The 23,450-nt window shown below is 40.5% G+C and overlaps 1 protein-coding gene across 1 annotated transcript in view; it reads right to left on the bottom strand.

The window, feature by feature from the left end:
• Window positions 1-23,450, bottom strand: part of LOC130276564 (cadherin-8) — a 415,905-nt gene that overhangs the window by 97,664 nt on the left and 294,791 nt on the right. Inside the window, exons 7-8 of the mRNA XM_056526106.1 lie at window positions 22,085-22,338; window positions 9,380-9,516 (exon numbers count right to left, since the gene is read on the bottom strand). Of these exons, the coding sequence (XP_056382081.1) occupies window positions 9,380-9,516; window positions 22,085-22,338 (391 nt within the window). The remainder of the gene's footprint in view (window positions 1-9,379; window positions 9,517-22,084; window positions 22,339-23,450) is intronic.

Below are 23,450 nucleotides of genomic sequence, written 5' to 3'. Positions count from 1 at the left end.
CCCCGATAAATACGGTATATATATATATATATATATATATATATATATATATATATATTTTTTTTTTTATCAATTGGTGCCAGAAAGTTAAACAGATTTGTAAAATATTTCTATTTAAAAATCTTAATCCTCCCAGTACTTATCAGCCGCTGTATGCTCCGGAGGAAGTTGTTTTCTTTTTAGTTTATTTTATGTCTGACCACAGTGCTCTCTGCTGACACTTCTGTTTGTTTCAGGAACTGTCCAGAGCAGGATAGGTTTGCTATGGGGATTTGATTCTACTCTGGACAGTTCCTGGCTTGGACAGAGGTGTCAGGAGAGAGCACTGTGGTCAGACAGAAAATAAATTAAAAAATAAAAGAACTTCCTCTGGGGCATACAGCAGCTGATAGATACTGTAAGGATTAATATTTTTAAATAGAAGTCATTTCCAAATCTTTCTACCTTTTTGGCACCACTTGATTTTGGAAAAAAAAATTTTTCCTCCGAAGTACGCTTTTAAGTACCAGGACACAAGGGTGTCCTTAACAGGTACAACTACAAAATGGAATAAAAGCACATTATGTGGGAGATTTATCAAATCCTGTCCAGAGGAAAAGTTGATGAGTTGCCCATAGCAACCAATCAGATTGCTTTTTTCAGAGGCCTTTTTCAGAAATGAAAGAAGTGATCTGATTGGTTGCAATGGGCAACTCAGCAACTTTTCCTTTGGACAAGTTTTGATAAATCTCTCCCTATATGTAGCATCAGTCCAACAGATTGGACACATTGATGAAATTACTTGGACATTAACCCAAGCCACGTTCCGCAGAGAATTTTCCTCTCCATTTTAGATGTGGAGAAAAAGCACGACTTAAGCTTCCACTTTCTAAAAAATAAGTACCTCTATCATGATCCCCTTCAGGCAACAATACTTGTACAAATACGTATGATGTCTAAATTAAAATTCAAAGCATTGCACATCTCCATCTAAATAAAACAGCCTTTTTGAATTGACGATTGTATTGACATGCAAAGATGTTCTCCGATATATTGTAAGGTGAACTGAATTGTAAATCAAGCATGCTCAATCATGATTCATCTATACTGCATCTTAAGCTGGGGGTTCATACATAAAGACACTAAATGTATTCAGCACTGAAGTCATTTTTTTAAATAAAATTTTGCAGCATAAAATATAGGCAGTTAATTAATTCTGACCCATATCAACACTCTGTCACAGAAAAAAAGTATTTCCTTCCCCACTTCGTACAACATCCTAAAATACTCTAAGTACTGCTAACTAGCCTCAGGCACCCTCTTGGTTGTTGCCCATTTGAACACAGTGAGAATATAAAATTGGTTTGTGCAGACAAGATTTTAACCTCTTAGGCACAAATTTAATATAAAACAGGCTAAACTGAATCAGCACAGATCAAGAAAACTGAGATGCGTCGTACAGGCTACAGTAAATTTTATTTCTGGAATACTCATATATGGACCATGTAGTGACAGATGTAGGTCATCAAAGTGACACATATGAAATAAGAACTAATAAGAACATATTTAATTTATACTTTTGGAAGCTATAACAAAGGTATAGATAGGTTACACTTTACCTAGAGCAAAAATTCTATTTACTGCTCTAGTCCTGTATCTAAATACCTTGCCTGAGGCAGAATGGCCTGCTAGTGCCCCCGAACAGACGTATAGCACCAGAACCTGCCTTACTCGACTCCCTTGATAGTCCTCAGAGATATCAAAGCTTTAATATTTGGTAGGTACCATCAGCACAGCCATAAAAACCAAAGTTGTAGGTGAGCTATATATATCACTATGTTTTGCTGGATTTACAGTTATAGCTACTTAACTTTTTGCAATTTTAATCTACTATACACATTTCAGATGGAGAAAAGATAGGCACAAACAAAGCAGTCCATATAAATGTTTAGATATTCTAAAGGACCTGCCCACAAAAAGAACTCATACTCCAATGAGGAAAAATTTGGCCCCAGAGTATCTATTTGGAACCATTGTAAAAGTCAGCTTGCTTTGGTCTACAGTCAATTAAAAGTCCAAGCTAAATGCCAATAATAAGAATGACATATTGTTAATTGTTAGCAATTTACATTAAGATGTATCATTTGTTATTGGGAAATCCAATTAATATATTAGCTCAGACTGGATTACTAAATTCATTAATATCTGTGAGGAACAAGCAAAAATATACTTTTTTTCCCTTGTTACACCAAAGTTAGTTTCTGGAATAAAGGAAATAAAACATTTTGAAGTTGTTGGGAAATTTTAACTAGAAGGTTTATGGAAAGTACCAAAAGCTTACAGGAGTGTCACATTTAACACTTTAAGACTGTGTTTGCAGCTTCAAATAATAGTCAGATGGACATCTGTCTGTGCAAACTAACAACCCCTATCCTGCCAGTCACCTAAGTATTTGTGGTCTCCCCTCCACTCTCATCACCTGACTGCGCAGTAAATAAACAAGAATGAACAGAAAATACTGATGGGCAGATTTGGAAACCGGAGCCAGAGAATCAGGATATGAAATCTGATGGTAAGGATGGAAAGGGGTTCACAATGTGGGGTTCAACCTGTCTGACCTGAAAGATGTGTGGCCTGGTGTATGGAGTACCCTTAACTGTTTTCTAGCCTATTGTGATAGGGGAGTGGGAAAGCAAGTACATAAACTAAGTACCCCTCTGTGCTCACATCCCAGGGCAAGGTGTGAAGTGAAGGCAAGGGGTCTTGTATATGTATTTCCATCCATGTGCGTTATAAGACTCAAGATCCCCAAACTCTTTCAGATAGCAAAATGAACCCCTAAACTCATTCAGACTAAAGATCAGACCTCTAAACTCATTCAGACCCAAACCATATGGCTATAATTATCCAGATCTCAAACTAGCCACTACTGTAAAAATGCTTTAGACCCCTGACTCTACTAGTATACTACTGTATAGAGAAAACCCTAAAAATGAATGACATTCCAAACCCTTACATGTCAGTAGAAAAATCACTTTAGACCCCAACTCATTGAGACCACAACTAACTAGTCTTTTTCCTCTGAGCACCGGTCACGCACAGTATCTTGATATGTTGGCCAAAATTAAAAGTTTCTGTGCCAGGAAACAGTGGTAGTTGAGCTTAAGATGGCAATAGACTGTCATAGATTACCCTCCTCTAATGTGATGACAGGTCTGAAGGGTCCAGACATATGGTACCCCTGGTCACATTTATATTACAGTGTATATATTAAAGGAGAAGTATAGTGAAATATAACTTATCCCCTATCCAAAGGATAGGGAATAAGTTATAGATCGCAGGGGGTCAGACCGCTGGGACCCTCTATAGAGATACATGGAGTAGACATGTCGGCTGGGTCAGAATGACAGCCTCCGGCAGACTGCTGGGGCCCCTTTCAGGAGATCGCGGGGGGTCCCAGCGGTCCTTTGGATAGGGGATAAGTTATGTTTCACTGCACCACTCCTTTAAGGGCCATTGTAATGAGGGGGACAGGGATAAGTCTTGTCTACTAACACCTGATCTGCATGCCTGTAATAAAACCAGAATATTAAGGTATTTTTAATCAGGACTGTATCAATCAAGATATAAAGACCTTAGTAAAGAAGTTCTATAATTATTTCTAACTTACTTATAGAACAGATATATTCCTAAGTGCACAACTTGGGTATTGTATTTAATCACTGAAACTGAAAATTAAGTTCTCTGCATTGTCTTAAAGACACTAAAGTATAGCTGTTTAGACCTAAAGCGTACCTATAATCATCCCCGCACCAGAATATGCCCTTAAATTTAGCACTTCTTATCCCGTGGCCAACTCTGAAATTATTGCATGAGACTTCCTGCAAATGTGTCTCCAGATTACGATAGTTTCAGAGCAGGTCACAAGATCAGAAGTCCTGCCACCAGGATATACAGAGATGATCAGTCCAAGCTCTGCCAAGCTACTTTGATCCTATAAGATTCAGTATTGAGTTCTTTGTTTTCTCTTACTTTTTAAAGGAAATTCAAGAAAAAGGGAGGTGCACCCCTGCGTCACCACAATATTCAATCATCTGTACCGGCCTGAAATTTGTCGAAGAAATTTGACTATGTATTGAAAACCTATCTCTCATGAATAATAAACGTACTGCATATTTTTAAGTTGTACATCAGCTTCACAAAAACTTTTGAAATTGTTATTATCTTGTAACAAGGCAGATATTTCCTTACAAGCACTAACCATTGTACTTGCTTTTTTTTATTTTTCTCTAATTATAATTTAAAATGACACAAACATTATTCCCAAAGGCGATTACAACATGTGACAAAGTGACAAAGTTTTACTGAAATTTTTATTTATATATTTTTTTAATCTTTCCTTGGCAACCAAATCAGTGTAGAAGTAACTGCTTGGTATGCACTTATATATAAACATGGGCTAATTTGTCCAAGCAGCACATCGCTAGAGGTTACTCCTCTAATGATCTCACTAGTTCTTCACATAATTGGATTGTATTGATTTATTTATTTTGTAAATTATAGAATCTCAAAAATTACCACCCTATTCTAATTATATGAAATGACAATCATATGTGTTATCATAGTTGTAAATAAAATGCAAATTTATATTAAGAGTGTAAACCCACAATGCAAATAGAAGTTATTACTCCTTGACTGCCTATAAAACTCAGATTTTCTTGTTTAAATACCTATTTTTTAGGACTTTCGAAGCATGGACCACCACATAATCCTCTATAATTGGAGTTTTTAATTGGACAACTTCTAATTAAAAAAATAAATAAGCCGCCTGGTAGGTATTTTAAAAAATGATCATGTATGTATGCAGAATGCTTTCTTGTTCTGCCAATTAAAATCCTAGCCTAGAATGCAGCGCAGAACCTAATTAACTATTACTTTCACCTCCAACAATACCATAGTTGTTGTAACAAAAGGTGATCCATTCATTGCTGCTCACAAACTGGAATTGTTGGCTAATCGGTGTTTGTATCATTAGGTCAGATCCAGAGAAACACTCTTGTATTGGAGAAAACAAAACAAATAATGTTGCACTTAAAAAAAAAAAGGTAAATAAGAGAAAAGATCTCATCTCTGTAAGACAAGAGCTCATTAAAATGTAGAAATGTATCCAGGGTCTTGTGAACTATTAATTCCAAGAACACACATTTTTGTCAACCTTTTTAGCACTGCATTCCAAAAGTCACAACTTTATTATTTTCCCACTAATATTGCCACATGAAGACTTGTTTTTTGTGGGATGAGTTGAGTTTTGATTTACACACTGTTATCACACATATAGGGGGTGATTTACTAAAAGTGGAGTAAAGTTTACTTTGTTGGTTTTACATCTCGTCAGGTATTTTCCCATGGTATTTACTAAGGTTTTCCTACATTTTGCATTTTTCCCTACTTTTCACTAAACTGTTGTTTTTTAGAACTCAAATCCACCACTTTGTTTTAGAACTCAAATCCACCACTTTTTATGTGGGAACATTAGTTAATATGTTGGGATTTTATTTAAAACTGTCGGGACTAAGCCCCTTTTGTTGGAACCACGCCCCTTCTAATAAGTTCACTCGCCCCAAGGCCACACCCCCTGTGGTCAGACAGAAAAGAATTACACAACTTCCCCTGTAGCATATAGCAGCTCTACTAGCTGCTCTTTCCTCATTCTGTCTCACAGATGCATGTCCTGACATAACAGCCAAAGTCACATGGAGAGGTCCCCTTCACCTGCACTTCCTCTTTGTCACGATGCCGGCTGGCAGGTAGTGGATCCTCTGTGCCAGAGAGGGATGGCGAGGACCGCGCTAGTGGACCGGTTCTAAGCCACTACAGGTTTTCACCAGAGCCCGCCGCAAAGCGGGATGGTCTTGCTGCGGCGGTAGTGACCAGGTCGTATCCACTAGCAACGGCTCACCTCTCTGGCTGCTGAAGATACTGAAGATAGGCGAGGTACAAGGGAGTAGGCAGAAGCAAGGTCGGATGTAGCAGAAGGTCGAGGCAGGCAGCAAGGATCGTAGTCAGGGGCAACGGCAGGAGGTCAGGAACACGGGCTAGGAACAGACAAGGGACCGCTTTCACTAGGCACTAAGGCAACAAGATCCGGCAAGGGAGTGCAAGGGAGGAGACTAGATATAGCCAGGGAACAGGTGGGAGACAATTAAGCTAATTGGGAAGATTGGGCCAGGCACCATCATTGGTGCACTGGCCCTTTAAATCGCAGAGACCCGGCGCGCGCGCGCCCTAGGGAGCGGGGCCGCGCGCGCCGGGACAGGACCGAGGGAGAGCGAGTCAGGTAGGGGAGCCGGGGTGCGCATCGCGAGCGGGCGCTACCCGCATCGCGAATCGCATCCCGGCTGGCAGCGGAATCGCAGCGCCCCGGGTCAGAGGACGTGACCGGAGCGCTGCCGCGGGGAGAGTGAAGCGAGCGCTCCGGGGAGGAGCGGGGACCCGGAGCGCTCGGCGTAACAGTACCCCCCCCCCTTGGGTCTCCCCCTCTTCTTGGGGCCAAAGAACCTGAGGAAAAAAAAAATAAATTTTTCCGTGATGAGGTCCGATGCACATTAGGAGGGGTTCTGTGCGGAAACGCATGAGACAGTCCAATTTTTCATTGTTAATACAATAGATGTAGAGGGGTCTGGCGAGACTGGTCACGGGGACGTAGAACCTGTTGATGAGAGAGGCCAAAAAAAATTTTCCTGCAGATCCGGAATCCAAGAAGACCATAGTAGAGAAGGAGAAGGTAGAGGCAGATATCCGCACAGGCACAGTAAGGCGTGGAGAAGCAGAGTAGACATCAAGAACTGTGTCACCTTTGTGCGGAGTCAGCGTACGTCTTTCCAGGCGGGGAGGACGGATAGGACAATCCTTCCGGAAGTGTTCGGTACCGGCATAGTACAGGCAAAGATTCTCCATGCGGCGTCGTGTCCTCTCTTGAGGTGTCAAGCGAGACCGGTCAACTTGCATAGCCTCCGCGGCGGGAAGCACAGGAACAGATTGCAGAGGACCAGAGGAGAGAGGAGCCGGGGAGAAAAAACGCTTCGTGCGAACAAAGTCCATATCCAGGCGGAGCTCCAGACGCCATCCGGAAGAACGCATGTCAATGCGAGTGGCAAGGTGAATGAGTTCATGTAGGTCAGCAGGAGTCTCTCGTGCGGCCAGAACATCTTTAATGTTGCTGGATAGGCCTTTTTTAAAGGTCGCGCAGAGAACCTCACTATTCCAGGACAACTCGTAAGCAAGAGCACGGAACTGAATGGCGTACTCGCCAACGGAAGAAACACCCTGGGCCAGGTTCAGCAGGGCAATCTCGGCTGAAGAAGCTCTGGCAGGTTCCTCAAAGACACTTCGAATTTCCGAGAAGAAGGAGTGTACAGAGGCAGTGACGGGGTCATTGCGGTCCCAGAGCGGTGCGGCCCATGACAGGGCTTTTCCAGACAGAAGGCAGAACACGAAATCCACCTTAGACCTTTCAGTAGGAAACTGGTCCGACATCATCTCCAAGTGCTGGGAACATTGCGAAAGAAAGCCACGGCAATACTTAGAGTCCCCATCAAATTTGTCCGGCAAGGACAGGCAGAGGCTAGGAGTGGCCACTCGCTGCGGAGGAGGTGCAGGAGCTGGCGGAGGAGAAGATTGCTGGTGAAGTTGCGACTGAAGTTGGTGCGCAATGGTGGACATTTCCGATAGCTGGTGGGTTAGATGGGCGATCTGTCGGGATTGCTGGGCGATCACCGTGGTGATATCCGAGATATAAGGCAGAGGGACCTCAGCGGGATCCATGGCCGGATCTACTGTCACGATGCCGGCTGGCAGGTAGTGGATCCTCTGTGCCAGAGAGGGATGGCGAGGACCGCGCTAGTGGACCGGTTCTAAGCCACTACAGGTTTTCACCAGAGCCCGCCGCAAAGCGGGATGGTCTTGCTGCGGCGGTAGTGACCAGGTCGTATCCACTAGCAACGGCTCACCTCTCTGGCTGCTGAAGATACTGAAGATAGGCGAGGTACAAGGGAGTAGGCAGAAGCAAGGTCGGACGTAGCAGAAGGTCGAGGCAGGCAGCAAGGATCGTAGTCAGGGGCAACGGCAGGAGGTCAGGAACACGGGCTAGGAACAGACAAGGGACCGCTTTCACTAGGCACTAAGGCAACAAGATCCGGCAAGGGAGTGCAAGGGAGGAGACTAGATATAGCCAGGGAACAGGTGGGAGACAATTAAGCTAATTGGGAAGATTGGGCCAGGCACCATCATTGGTGCACTGGCCCTTTAAATCGCAGAGACCCGGCGCGCGCGCGCCCTAGGGAGCGGGGCCGCGCGCGCCGGGACAGGACCGAGGGAGAGCGAGTCAGGTAGGGGAGCCGGGGTGCGCATCACGAGCGGGCGCTACCCGCATCGCGAATCGCATCCCGGCTGGCAGCGGAATCGCAGCGCCCCGGGTCAGAGGACGTGACCGGAGCGCTGCCGCGGGGAGAGTGAAGCGAGCGCTCCGGGGAGGAGCGGGGACCCGGAGCGCTCGGCGTAACACTCTTCCTCACTCCCTCTTGCACAATGGCATTCATTTCTTGTCAATGTGGCTTTCTGGCTGTTCCAATCACTGAAGCTACTTTCACTATGGAAAGTCATACTCTGCATGGAGTTTGATGTTTTCACATGTTTATTTAAATGCCAAAAAGCCACTTTCAGACCCTCCTGGCAATACCAGAATGTATTCTTTAAATGAGTTTCTCAGGAAATTGTTAAACTAAGGAAACATCAGATGAGCAAAAGGAGGCAAGGTCATCAAACCACAGTTGGATGGAAAGGGATATTATCAAGCACATAACTTAAAGTTCCCAAAACCCAATGAAAAATATGTATCAAGGCCCCCCTTTACTTTGGGCTATTTATTATACTGGTAACTTTTTATGTAGTAGAGTCCCTGAATGGACCTTCTCAGTCACCATGGTCAGGGGCAACTGCTTCTTCTCTCAGTACAACTTACAATGTAGAGTCTTAACAGAGTTTCACAATTGCTCAGGCTGTGAACAATTTATATAGGATTTAATTATTTATGTACAACAAAACACTCTGACAAAATCTGAATTTAATGTAGGGTACTGCTCCAGGTAAAACTAATAAACTACAGTTAATGCATTAAAATGCAAAGCTATTTTTGTGCAAAATAACAACTTAACTTTACCAATATATTTGTAAGTTAATTTCAACACAAATTTCTGGCAATTTTGCATTGTCTTATTTAATATTTGGCCAATAAGTGATTTGGCAGTTTTGACAGTATCGTGACGATAGCCAAACATATCATAGAGTAGAAACTATTGATACATTATTCCTTTGATATCCTTTAAATATAAAATAAACTTACTAGTTTCTGTAGCCACTACTGTGATGTTATGCCACATGGTCGTCTCTCTGTCTAATGCTGTAGCCAACGTTATTTTGCCATCATCTGCATTAATATTAAACTGACGGTCAAGATCTGTATGCCGATCGATAGAAAACCTATAAATAAAATAAATTAAAACAAAAGTTTAAATACATAAATAAACAGTTTGGTTTTGCATCACTATTATAATTTGTACAGTATCTCTCATAAGTAAATCAACCCCTCACATTTGTGTAAATATTTTATTATATCATTTCATGTGATAACACTGAAGGAATGACACTATGCTACAATGTAAAGCTGTGAGTGCATGGCATGTATAAAAATTTTTTAATACTGTAACTCCTCAATGAATCCATTAATGTCTAAACCTTGGCAATAAAAGTTAGTACACCTCTAAGTGAAAATGTCCAAATTGGATCTGAAGTGTAAAAATTTTGTGTGATCACTATTGTTTTCCAGCACTGCCTTAACTCCTTTGGGACGAAGGGCGTACCTATATGCCCTCAGCCCCCTCCCTTTCTATAACGTGGAGCCACACCATGGCCCCGCGTCATAGCGGGTTGGGCCTGGCCTCTAACAATGGCCGGGACCCGCTGCTAATAGCGCGTGGCACTGATCAGGGTGCCGCGCGGTAGGAACCCTTTAGACGCGGCGTTCAAAGTTGAATGCTGTCCGATCACCGAATGAATGCTCAGTGCCTGAGATCCAGGCATGAGCAGTCAAGCGGCAGAATCATTGATCAGTGGTTTCCTATGAGAAACCAGTGAACAATGTAAGAGATCAGTATGTGCAGTGTTATAGCCCCCTATGGGAGCTATAACGTTGCAAAAAAAAAGTGAAAAAAAAGTGAATAAAGATCATTTACCCCTTCCCTAATAAAAGTTTGAATCACCCCCTTTTCCCAATAAAGAAAAAAAACAGTGTAAATAAAAATTAAAATAAACATATGTGGTATCGCCGTATGCAGAAATGTCCGAATTATAAAAATATATTGTTAATTAAACAGCAAGGTCAATGGTGTATACGCAAAAAAAAAAAATCCAAAGTCCAAAATAGCGTATTTTGGTCACTTTTTATATCATGAAAACATGAATAAAAAGTGATCAAAAAGTCCAATCAATGCATAAATTTTACCGCTAAAAACTTCAGATCATGGCGCAAAAAATGAGCCCTCATACCACACCATACGCAGAAAAATTAAAAAGTTTTAAACGTATACATTTTCAAGCATGTAGTTAGGATTTTTTCAAGAAGTACGACAAAATCAAACCTATATAAGTAGGGTATAATTTTAATTGTATGGACCTACAGAATAAACATGATGTGTAATTTTTTACCGAAAAACGCACTACGTAGAAATGGAAGCCCCCAAAAGTTACAAAATGGCATTTTTTCTTCAATTTTGTCGCGCAATTATTTTTTTCATTTTGCCGTCGATTTTTGGGTAAAATGACTGATGTCATTACAAAGTAGAATTGGTGGCACAAAAAATAAGTCCTCAAATGGATTTTTAGCTGCAAAATTGAAAGGGTTATGATTTCTAAAAGGTAAGGAGGAAAAAACAAAAGTGCAAAAACCGGAAAACCCTCCGTCCCCAAGGGGTTAAAGGGGTACTCCAGAGAACTAAGTGTGTGCTGCTGTGTGAACATGCACACAGATAGTGAAAGCAGTTGGCTGGCAGCCATAACACAGAGCTGCACTGACTTCTGGGAGTTGTAGTCTGTGCTGTTAACAAGGAAAAATAATATTTAGGAGACATTAGGGGCCAAAGGAGCTGCCAAAACCACATAACTAACTACAGTGGACACAGAACAGGTATTATTGTGGCTTTGGGGCATTTTTATTTTTCTTAACTTCCTTGGTGTACAAAATATGGTTTCAGTAATCTGTGTTCTTAGTCTGTTTGTCTTCGGCAAACTATTTACAGACTCTCTTGTGCGTCATCTTTAGAAGAGGCTTTTTTTTTTTTTTATAGGTGGGGGCAACAGCCATGCAGACCAATTTGATGCAGTGTGTGATGTATGGTCTGAGCTCTGAAATTGTGACTTCTTATCCCGTCAATGCTGGCCACACTCATACATGTATTTCCCAAAGACAGCCTCGAGCTTGTGCACTTAGCTTCTTTGGTCGACCATGGCAAGGCCTGAATTGAGTGGAACCTATCCTGTGAAACTACTGTATGGTCTTTTCCACAGTGCTGCAGCTCTGTTTCAGGGTATTGGCAGTCTTTTTATAGCCTACATATGTATTTTTTTTTTTAGATTCTCAAAGAGTTCTTTGCCATAAGGTGCCATGTTGAACTTCAAGTGATCAGTATTAGAGAGTGAGAGTTGAGACACTTGCTCCCCATTCTAACACATGGCACCAGGGAAGAAAAATGGCAAATTGGGCCCAATCTGCCTTTAGGGATGTACTCACTTTTGTTGCCAAGGTGTTGAGTTATTTTGAGGGGACACAACATTAAACACTGTTATACAGGCGGTGCACTCACTACTTTACGTTGTCGAAGAGTGTCATTTCTTCAGTGTTGTCACATGAAAAGATATAAAAAAAATATTTGCAATAATGTAAAGGTTGTACTTACTTAGGTGAGATACTGTAGATGTGAAAACATCAGATGCTTACTCAGTGGCACCATATGTTATATGTTTTACAAACACTCAATAAACCAAGTGCAGCATGATAAATAGAAATTGTGAAGGATGAAAGGAAATTAAGAGCCAGATTCAAGTTTGGCTGATGACATGTATAAAACCTGTTATTAATCAGGCTATAAATATGCAATCTACGACATTTATCGTGATACAATCTATCAAACTGGTTACATGCCATCCAAGTTAATTACACTGGCATCTCAGTGGTATAATATATAAAGCTGTGATTTATTAGTAGATTATTCAGTTAATTCATATTATAAATGAATAAAAGAAATTCCAATTCTTTTAGAATGTTAATGTCAGTTGACATCATTTCTAGCATCAGTTTTACAGGACCTCTTGAACTACATTTATCCCTCCTTCACATACACTTTTTTAGTGGTGTTCAAATATTTCGATATAGTGTGTTTTTGTTTTATTTATTTATTCATGTTTTCCCTTTGAATTACACAGTTTGCAGTGTGACAAATGCAGAACTGTGGAAGTACTGTAAAATGCCATAAGCTGCTTGTAATTCTGTTTGGTAAAACATGCCAAAGACCCAAGAATAGCACCACAAGCGAAAAAAGAAAAAAAAAAACACACACACAAAAAGTTTTTTTGTAGTGCATTTTATATTTACCTATTGACTTTTAGTAAACATTTCTCAGAAAAAATAGGCTTGCATTATGATAGACCATATAGATCACTTATATATATATATATATATATATATATATATATATATATATAAGTCCATTCAAGATGACTGTAGTAATTTTTTTTTTTTGCCTTAGTTTTGCTTATGTGCTAAATATTTATCATACTATCACAGGGGGTTGATACATTTGGAGCATATAAGCAAAACAAAAAAGTTGCAGCTGAGACTTTTGTGAGAATTTTTTGCGACTTTTTAAATTTGCTTACGTACGAGAGTTTTGTACTCCAGGTCAGATCTGGAGCAGACTGTAAAGGTTTTGCAACTTTTTTTTGCTTATGTGCGACTTTCGCACATCATAAATACCTGACCACTGCAAAGTAAAAAATGAAATTTGCTTAGGTAAGGCTGTTTGTTACTTTTTGCTTACCCACAAAAGTTGCACAAAAAAGTGCTTAGGTGCACGTAAGTAAGAAAAAAGTAAGCAAGGGGAAAAAAAAGGCTCTAAATACCTTGATAAAAGTCCCCCACAGTGACTGCAAAAGCTCTGTAGGCTATAAATCAGCCTGATAATTTGTATACCATTATGTAATGGAGATAGAAGGTCAGATGCATAGACTACAGGAGGGGGCATGACAGCTATCACGTCCCCTCCAGTAGGCTTGCATTGAAGGGCGGAGTGTGACATCACATGGGGACGGGGGCGTGATGTCACATGCCGCCGGCCCGGTGATCACCTGTAATCAGTCCCAGAGCGAACACGCTCCAGGGACTGATTACAAACGGGGTGCCGCGTGCATGATCCCGGGGGTCCCCAGCGGCGGGACTCCCGCGATCAGGCCTCTTATCCCCTATCCTTTTGATAGGGGAAAAGATGTGTAAGCACTGAAGAACCCCTTTAAAACAAAAAGGGGAGAAAATTCCTACATTTAATGCAGGAAAATTTCAAGGGCCAGTTTGTGGAGGAGCCAACAAGAAGTGATGCTCCGTTGGATCTGGTCATTTCTAACAATGCAGATCTGGTTGGGAATGTAACTGTGCGTGAAAACCTTGTTAATAGGGAACTTAATATAGTTACTTTATGCTTAAAGTGTAGAAAACAAAGACACATTAGGAGGGCAAGAACAGATCCTTTCAAAAAGGCAATTTTCCCTGGACTAAGAGCTGCCCTTCAGGACATAGACTGTTGTGAAATACTGATAAAGATGGCAAATGGGAAGAGTTCACACGGCCGTCTGCCCCCGTTGTTTTATCCCCGTTTTGTTTCCTTTCTTGCAGGCTTTAAACGGATTCAAAACGGTAAAAAAAAAAACATTCATGTGAATGAGATTTTTTTACAATCCTTTTGCACCCGTTTGCACCCGTCTGCACTCATTTCCATTTTTTTTTTACGGCAGAAAAAACGGCACATGCAGTATTTTTTCTTCTGTTCACAAAACGGAAGAAAAAACGGATACAGTAAATTTAACATTGAAGTCTATGGAAAACGGATGAGCCTTTAATGTCATCCGTTATTGTCCATTTTTTTTAAGTCCGTTTTTTTTATCTTTGACGGGAGAAGAACGGGACGGGTCTAGACGGCCGTGTGAACGCAGCCTTAAAGGAAACCTGCCACACTAAAAATGCTATTCAATCTGCAGGCATCATGCTATAGAGCAGGAAAAGCTGAGCAGATTCATTTAAAGTTTTGTTAGGAAAATTCCATTATAGCTTGCCATTTATTTGTGTAAATCTAGGCTCACTAGTAGTCATGTGGGCAGTCCTATTCAGAAGCTGTCAATTAAGAAGGATCATCCACTTGACTACTGTGCATATTCTGAGCTAAGTAATCATGTAAGTGGTCCTAGTCAGCCATTTATAGCTCTCTATGTATACACACAGATAACTGTCTATCACTAAGTAGGACTGCCCAGAATGAGCAAAGATTTATATAAATAAATCACCAGCTACACTGGAACTTTTCTCATAAAACTTTGTAAGAATCTGCTCAGCTTCTCATGCTGTAGAACATGTTGCCTGCCGATTGGACTGTATTTTCAATGTGACAGGTTTATTTAAGGGTACAAGTAAAATAAACCATGCTTGTTTGTGTAATGGATATAGTAAAAAAAAAATGCCTATATTTAGTAAAGCTGAAAAAACAATAAAATAAAAGTATAAATACAGAACAGCAATTGTATCCATAGCAAAAAGAACAATACAGCCTTATGATACTTGGCTGAGAAATAACATGGCAATTTTATAAGCTTGGAAGCCACCATCAGCTCCAGGAAAAGTATAGTTTGCTTATACACTGCTCAAAAAATAAAAATAAAAAAAAGGAACACAAACAACACAATGTAACTCCAAGTCAATCACACTTCTGTAAAATCCCACTGTCCACTCAGAAAGCAACACTGATTGGCAATCAATTTTACATGCTGTTGTGCAAATGGAACAGACAACAGGTGGAAATTATAGGCAATTAGCAAGACACCCCCAATAAAGGAGTGGTTCTGCAGACAGAACAGACTACTTCTCAGTTTCTATGCTTCCTGGCTGATGTTTTGGTCACTTCTGAATACTGGTGGTGCTTTCACTCTAGTGGTAGCATGAGATGGAGTCTACAACCCACACAAGTGGCTCAGGTAGTACAGCTAATCCAGGATGGCACATCGATGCGAGCTGTGGCTAGAAGGTTTGCTGTGTCTGTCAGCGTAGTGTCCAGAGCATGGAGGAGGCCGTAGGTGAGCAACAACCCAGCATCAGGACCGCTACCTCCGCCTTTGTGCAAGGAGGAGCAGGAGGAGCACTGCCAAAGCCCTGCAAAATGACCTTCAGCAGGCCACAAATATGCATGTGTCCACTCAAACGGTGAAACAGAAACAGAATCCATGAGGGTGGTATGAGGGCCTGACAACCACAGGTGGGGGTTGTGCTTACAGCCCAACAACATACCGGACATTTGGCATTTGCCAGAGAACACCAAGATTGGCAAATTCACCACTGGCACCCTGTGTTCTTAACAGATGAAAAAGGTTCACACTGAGCACATGTGGCAGACATGACAGAGTCTGCAGAAGCCGTGGAGAACGTTCTGATCCCTGCAACATCCTCCAGCATGACCGGTTTGGCAGTGGGTCAGTAATGGTGTGGGATGGAATTTCTTTGGGGGCGCACCGCTCTTCATGTGCTTGCCAGAGGTAGCCTGACTGCCATTAGGTACCGTCATGAGATCCTCAGGCCCCTTGTGAGACCCTATTCTGGTGCGGTTCCTCCTAATGCAAGACAATGCTAGACCTCATGTGGCTGGAAATCTGAATACGATTGAGCACATCTGGGACATCATTTCTCGCGGATGCTTGAGTCCAGGTCTGGGAGGGCATCCCTCAGGAGACCATCTGCCACCTCATCAGGAGCATGCCCAGGCGTTGTAGGGAGGTCATACAGGCACATGGAGGCCACACACACACTACTGAGCCTCATTTTGACTTGTTTTTAGGACATTACATCAAAGTTGGATCAGCCTGTAGTGTGGTTTCCACATTGATTTTGAGTGTGACTCCGTATGTAGACCTCCATGGGTTGATAAATTTGATTTCCATTGATAATTTTTGTGTAATTTTGTTGTAAGCACATTCAACTATGTAAAGACGAAAGTATTTCATACAGTTAGTTCATTCAGATCTAGGATGTATCTTAGGCTAAGTCTCCACTTTTTTTTTTTTGCAAAACGCAAAGAAAAACGCCAATTCTGCCGCATGGCTTTTTTTGGTCAAAAGACACTGCAGCCAGATGTTAGCTGTAAGTCAATGAGAAATCGCAAATTTCGAATTCCACTTTGCGTTTTTTCACTTTGGCGTTTTTTTTATCCTTTTGGCGTTTTTTTCACTTTTTCAGCGTTTTTTTCCGCTCTTTGGCGTTTTGAAAAAAACGCTGAAGTTCCCTCAAGCCGGCGTTTTTTGTCAAAATCGTGGCGATTTGTCAAAATCGTGGCGAAGTTTTGCTCCAATAGAAGAGTGAGAAAACGCCAAGAAAAACGCTATGTGGATTTTAACTTTGGCGTTTTTTGCAGGCGGTTTTTAACCCCTTAACGACGCAGGACGTATATTTACGTCCTGCGCCGTCTCCCGCGATATGAAGCGGGATCGCGCCGCGATCCCCCATCATATCGCATGGGTCCCGGCGCTAATCAACGGCCGGGACCCGCGGCTAATACCACACATCGCCGATCGCGGCGATGTGCGGTATTAACCCTTTAGAAGCGGCGGTCAAAGCTGACCGCCGCTTCTAAAGTGAAACTGAAAGTATCCCGGCTGCTCAGTCGGGCTGTTCGGGACCGCCGCGGTGAAATCGCGGCGTCCCGAACAGCTGATCGGACACCGGGAGGGCTCTTACCTGCCTCCTCGGTGTCCGATCGACGAATGACTGCTCCGTGCCTGAGATCCAGGCAGGAGCAGTCAAGCGCCGATAATGCTGATCACAGGCGTGTTAATACACGCCAGTGATCAGGATGAGAGATCAGTGTGTGCAGTGTTATAGGTCCCTATGGGACCTATAACACTGCAAAAAAAAAGTTAAAAAAAAGTGTTAATAAAGGTCATTTAACCCCTTTTCCCATAAAAAAAATAAAACAGTGTAAAAAAAAATTAAAATAAACATATGTGGTATCGCGTAAATGTCCGAACTATAAAAATATATCATTAATTAAGCCGTACGGTCAATGGCGTATGCGCAAAAAAATTCCAAAGTCCAAAAAAGCGTATTTTGGTAACTTTTTATAACATTAAAAAATGAATAAAAAGTGATCAAAAAGTCAGATCAAAACAAAAATCATACCAATAAAAATTTCAGATCACAGCGCAAAAAATGAGTCCTCATACCGCCCTGTACGTGGAAAAATAAAAAAGTTATAGGGGTCAGAAGATGACATTTTTAAACGTATAAATTTTCCTGCATGTGATTTTTTCCAGAAGTGCGACAAAATCAAACCTATATAAGTAGGGTATCATTTTAACCGTATGGACCTACAGAATAATGATAAGGTGTAATTTTTACCGAAATATGCACTGCGTAGAAACGGAAGCCCCCAAAAGTTACAAAATGGCGTTTTTTTTTCAATTTTGTCGCACAATGATTTTTTTTTCCGTTTCGCCGTGCATTTTTGGGTAAAATGACTAATGTCACTGGAAAGTAGAATTGGTGATGCAAAAAATAAGCCATAATATGGATTTTTAGGTGGAAAATTGAAAGGGTTATGATTTTTAAAAGGTAAGGAGGAAAAAACGAAAGTGCAAAAACGGAAAAACCCTGAGTCCTTAAGGGGTTAAACATTTTTGGACTTTAGCGATCCAAAAAAAGTAATGTAGATAGCTGTTTTTAATAAAATTTCGTAGGGTACCATTAAAAAAAATTTTTCAAAAATATACAGTAGTGAAGGAAAAAATTGTATCTAACGAAATGTATATTATTGAAAAAATAAAACTATTACTTTTTAAACAGGGACCAATTTATGTGTGCGGGGAAATACAAATGTAGCCGACAATTATAAAAATGTATTGTGTGTGTGTTTTTCACTTTTTTGCTTTATTTTTTACATTTTTTTTAGTTAGTACTACTGCTCCCAGCATGGAACACACTGTTCCATGATGGGAGTAGTACTACCTGTACTAATAGACAGATCGCCCACTGTGATCTTTCTGAAAAATGTATAGATGCGGCGGCCGCTCTTCTATGGTCCCCTGCACTAACGTATATATACACATATTCATATTTCCCAAAGAGCTGTGATTGGCCAGATGGTTCCAGCCAATCACAGCTCTCTGTGAGAAATAGGAACATGTGTATATATACGGCCGTGCAGGGGACCATAGGAGAGCGGCCGCTGCATCTATACATTATACAGGAGCATCACAGAGGGTGTCAGGAGTGATACCCGCAGTGATCTTTCCATAACTGCAGGTAATACTACTCCCAACATGGAGCACACTCTGTCTCATGCTGGGAGCTGTAGTACCTGCATTAATAGACAGATCGAAGCGGGTGTCAGAAGTTACACTCGCTGCGATCTGTCTATTAATACAGGTACTACAGCTCCCAGAATGGAGCAGAGTGTGCTCCATGTTGGGAGTAGTAGTGCCTGCTTAAGGGCACATCACAGTGGATGTCACTACTGACACCCGATGTGATAGTCCTGTCTATAGCAGAGATGGAGCGACTGTATACATCGCTCACATCCCTGCTCTGCACTATACTCCGGGCTGGCCACTCATTCATTCATCTTTTCCTCAGAGCTGCTATTGGCTGAAACAATCCAGCCAATCACAGCTCTGGGTGGGAAATATGAATTTCTGTTGACATCAGTGGCCGGAGTATAGTGCAGAGAGGCGAGTGCTGTATAGACCCGCTCGCTTCTCTGCTATATTATGGACGATATATGTCTATAGTACAGGTACTATCACTCCCAGCATGGAACAGTCTGTTCCATGCTGGGAGTAATAGTACTACATAAAAAAATGTTAACAATTTATAAAAATAAAAAAAAGTGAAACACACACTTTGTTAAAAAATAATAAAAATTGGGTTATAAAATATATACATTGCGTTTAGTAAAAATCTTTCCATCACTGTTGCATCCTTTTTTTTTTTGGTACCCAAGAAATTTTGGGTACCAAAAAAACAAACGCCAAGGTGCAATTTCCAAATGAAAAAAAACGCCGGAAAAAACGCAAGTAAAAACGCATGAAAAACGATTTTTCAGGCGTTTTTTTAATACCTAAAAATGCAGTGCAAAAAACCAAGTGGAGACTTAGCCTTAGTGTTCCCTTTATTTTTTTGAGCAGTGTATATCCTAACAGCTGTCCAATGGTGTACGCAGCTCTTATCAGCAAACAGCGCTGGCAGATTCCATTTAAATGAGCAGTCAAGCATTATATGTTTAGTTTATAAGTTATAATTGCAAAAGTAACATAGAACACCTTACAATAAAAATGCCTTTGTCCAGCACTACTTGTACAGTTGAGCAGTCTTGTCGCAGGCTTGTCCTTCAATATTTTACTTGCAGCCAAAAATCAAAGTAAGATCAAACACCTTTTTTAGGTCAATGTCCGCTCACAACTTCTCCTTGATTATGGTACTCTAGAGGACACAACAGCCTTAGGTGTTGTTTTAATAAGGCAATAGAATGGGACTAACTATAGACTAGATAGAACACAGTCCAACAAATTGTAGACTTACAAAGGAAAGGTGAGCAAGAATACTTTGAAGAATGAAGCCATGCTCTGTTATCTAAGACTTTCCTGGGATTTTCTTATTATTAATAAGACTATGCATCAATATCTGACATGATAATATCAAAAGAAAAAATGAGCAACTATTTGTTACAAAAATCCTGATTCCATTTATTCAATCAATGTGGCTATCAACATTAGACATATGCTATTTTTCTCACATTCAATGATGATCAAATAGCATATGCTTTGGTAATGTTCTGTGAAATATCACCATATTGTTTCCTTAAACCAAGGAGTATATGTTTATCCATCAAATAAATTGCATCAACATGGTTTGCCTTTCATAACTATGTATTAAATATGGTCTTGGTTAATCAAATGAATGAAATTCTACTTTGTTTTAATTCATATGGTAATATTCAGTCACATGGGGTAGAGTTTACAATCCCCTTAGCGGATCTAGGGCAAAGGGGAACCCAACCAGGTATTAGATCACTTATCTCATACACTTCAGTTATTGCTGCGCATACCAATGATAGTAAGATATGACACTGTGTTTATTTAAATATTCATTAATACATCCAACTGTTCAATTTGAAACATGTTATTTTTCTTCACAAATATAAAGTTCTCAATTGCAGGTGATCTAATAGAATAAGGTTAAATTGTAACATTAAAAATTGCACTTTGTTTATTTCAGTCCAGTAGTGAAAATAGAGGAGAGTGGGCCTAGTTGCAAAACTCAAAATAACCCCCACCCTGCTGGTACACATCACTACACCTGAAAGGGTATGTTCACATAGACATCATCCACATGTCTTTTCGCAGTGCAGTTTTGTGCATAATATAGTAGCTGTAACTCACCCGCTATGAAGTGAGTGCAGATCCTTTGCTCACTTCATATCCGTGCCTTAAATGTACAACGTTGTACTGGAAGTTAATCGAGTTGTATATTTAGGGCTTCTGTCCCTATGGGGTTAACATACTATACTAGCAATAAAGTGGTTTTACTCATGAGACAGGCACCTTAGATAGAACCAACTTCAGCAGTGGTCTTTTGTAAAATGTCCATGTTGGGCAAGAGGGTGAAATGTTCATTAAAGGACTACTGTGGCGTAGGATAATTTATTGCTCATCCAAAGCATAAGACAAGTGTCTAATCGCGGGGGATCTCCTGCATGGTTCCCCGGCTCTCCGCATAAAAGGAGCTGTGTTGACTTCTGAAGAAAGCGGTGGCTGACACGCCCCCTCCACTAATCTCTATGGGAGAGCTGGAAATACAGCATTTGTGTATTTCCAGCTCTCCAATAGAGATATATGCAGGGGTCTACAGTCTACTTGCACAGAGGGCAAATCAATCTGTGCACGGGGAGAGCTGAGCTCTCGACAGGAGATCGTGGGGGGTTCCAGTGGTCAGACCCCCCCCCCCCCCCACGATCAGTCACTTATCCCCTATCCAACACCACAGTACTACTTTAAGACAAAGGGTCTTGTGCTAACTGCTTCTCATAGGAATGTCACAGTGATCAAAAGCTAAACACATAATAGAATTTTGCAACATATCTGTACTCATTGCTTACACACTGACACAGTTCTAAGCTACCATCAATGGATGGTTAGCAGTTGCTGTTATACACTTCAGTCTGAAGTACATTGTTCTCTTGAAAGTGCTCTATCCACAAGACAGGAACTCACTGAGTTTTTTTCCCTAGCTATATAGTCTCCCTGAAGCCTAGTGCACACACAGAGCCTCTTACAACTCTGGCACATAGACACCAGCTGCACATTGCCCAAGGCCGCATTTCACCACTGACATATTGTACAACTACAGTCTTAAACTGCAATCATATTTTTAATATGGTAACAATTGCAAGAAATTATAGTGTTGCAATAACAAGTGATATATATATATATATATATATATATATATATATATATATATATACACACACACTTACACAAAATGAGACACACTCTCACATGTCATTAATCATATGCATGCAATTCCTGCAGTTTGCTATGTGTTTATATGCCATGTTCTCTTTGTTAGATTTACAAAGAGGCATGCACCTCTTAACTAAAGTAAACATATACAGCATTATGAACAGTGACTAGAAATGCTTGACATACTCCAGAGAACAGATGCTTGGAAAAGTCTACATCTTAGACACAATACCTTATGGGACTTGACATTGAATCGGGGTCTCGAGCTGTAACCTGGCCAATGACACCATTGATGGCAGCATTTTCATGTACTTCCAGCAGATAAGTAGGTGATGAAAATACTGGCGGTTCATCTGCATCCTCTACTGTAATTTTCACTGTTGCGGTATCTTTGAAGGGTACCCCACTGATGAAATGAGGGTCGATATGAGTATTGACTGCTTCTACCTTCAGTATATAGGATTTTTTGCTCTCAAAGTCCAGAGGCTGTTAAGAATGACAAAGATAAATGTCTTTTACTAATGACCACAGAAGCAAGAACAAATGAATTTAATGCTGATGGATTAAAATTATGTTCATTTAAGAACATTGACTGAGTTTTAATGCAACCACAGTATCAGCCATCTACCCTCTCAGGCCAAGCCTGTAAATTGTGCAGGCATTTATTGATATCTGTTTATGTTACCTCAATCTTTTTGTTCCCTGTCCCCTTTACCTTTCTTTTTTAATTTGAAATTTGCAAAACGTTCTTTGTCCGTGGCTCCAGAAGGAGAATTTTGCGACATATAGATAGTAAAACTTTATCAGTGATTACACTACCTGCATATTGTGAAATTCCTAATCAGGGACTCGCTAGTAAAAAAAAAAAATATAAACGAGGTGATTTCTAATACAGCCTCAAGGTGTGATAAATATTTTAGTATTTCTTAGACAATGCATAAAATACAAGGGAATATGTGCAGCCGAGGTAGTATTATGCATAGCAATATACTATTATCTACAATGTACATCATTTTTTAACAGTACTTTTTTGTTTATTACTCTCTTAAAATCAGTTTTAATGATAGCATTACTTGAGCTTTCATTGTTTCATCTTTTTTTTTATTTTTTACAAGAACTTCTTGAAACATTCTGTATTCTGTATAATAACTAGATAATATACTCCCACATTCACTGGTTTGTAGTATACACTCATTTATAGCCAAGGATGGCAAACATAACGCAAACTGTTGCCTTCCATCATTGTTTCCTCTCTTTGTACTGTTTTATACGCACACTTTTTTATTTTTTTTAGTACGCGCGGCTAATCTGTAAAAAACAGCCAACATCTGAAATAAGTGGAATTAAAAGAAGCTAATATCAAGTGCACATTTTAAGTTGAAAAGTCAATCTTCCATCAACTATCGCAAATTGACTTATGTCTTCTCATCTAAGAGGACGTCCCTGTCTGTCAAGAAACTTTGCTTCAAATATAGCAACATATTTGTAATATTAAAACAAAGACATGAAAAGGACAACTTAACAATCAATATTCACGCAATGATGGTTAGGGTTCCTTCTCAAAGTGTTGTTTCCTGGTGTTTTAAACTGCATAACAA

This window comes from Hyla sarda, chromosome 6 (genome assembly GCF_029499605.1).
Source record: "Hyla sarda isolate aHylSar1 chromosome 6, aHylSar1.hap1, whole genome shotgun sequence".
NCBI lineage: Eukaryota > Metazoa > Chordata > Amphibia > Anura > Hylidae > Hyla > Hyla sarda.
This window is presented reverse-complemented; position numbering and strand designations above follow the sequence as displayed.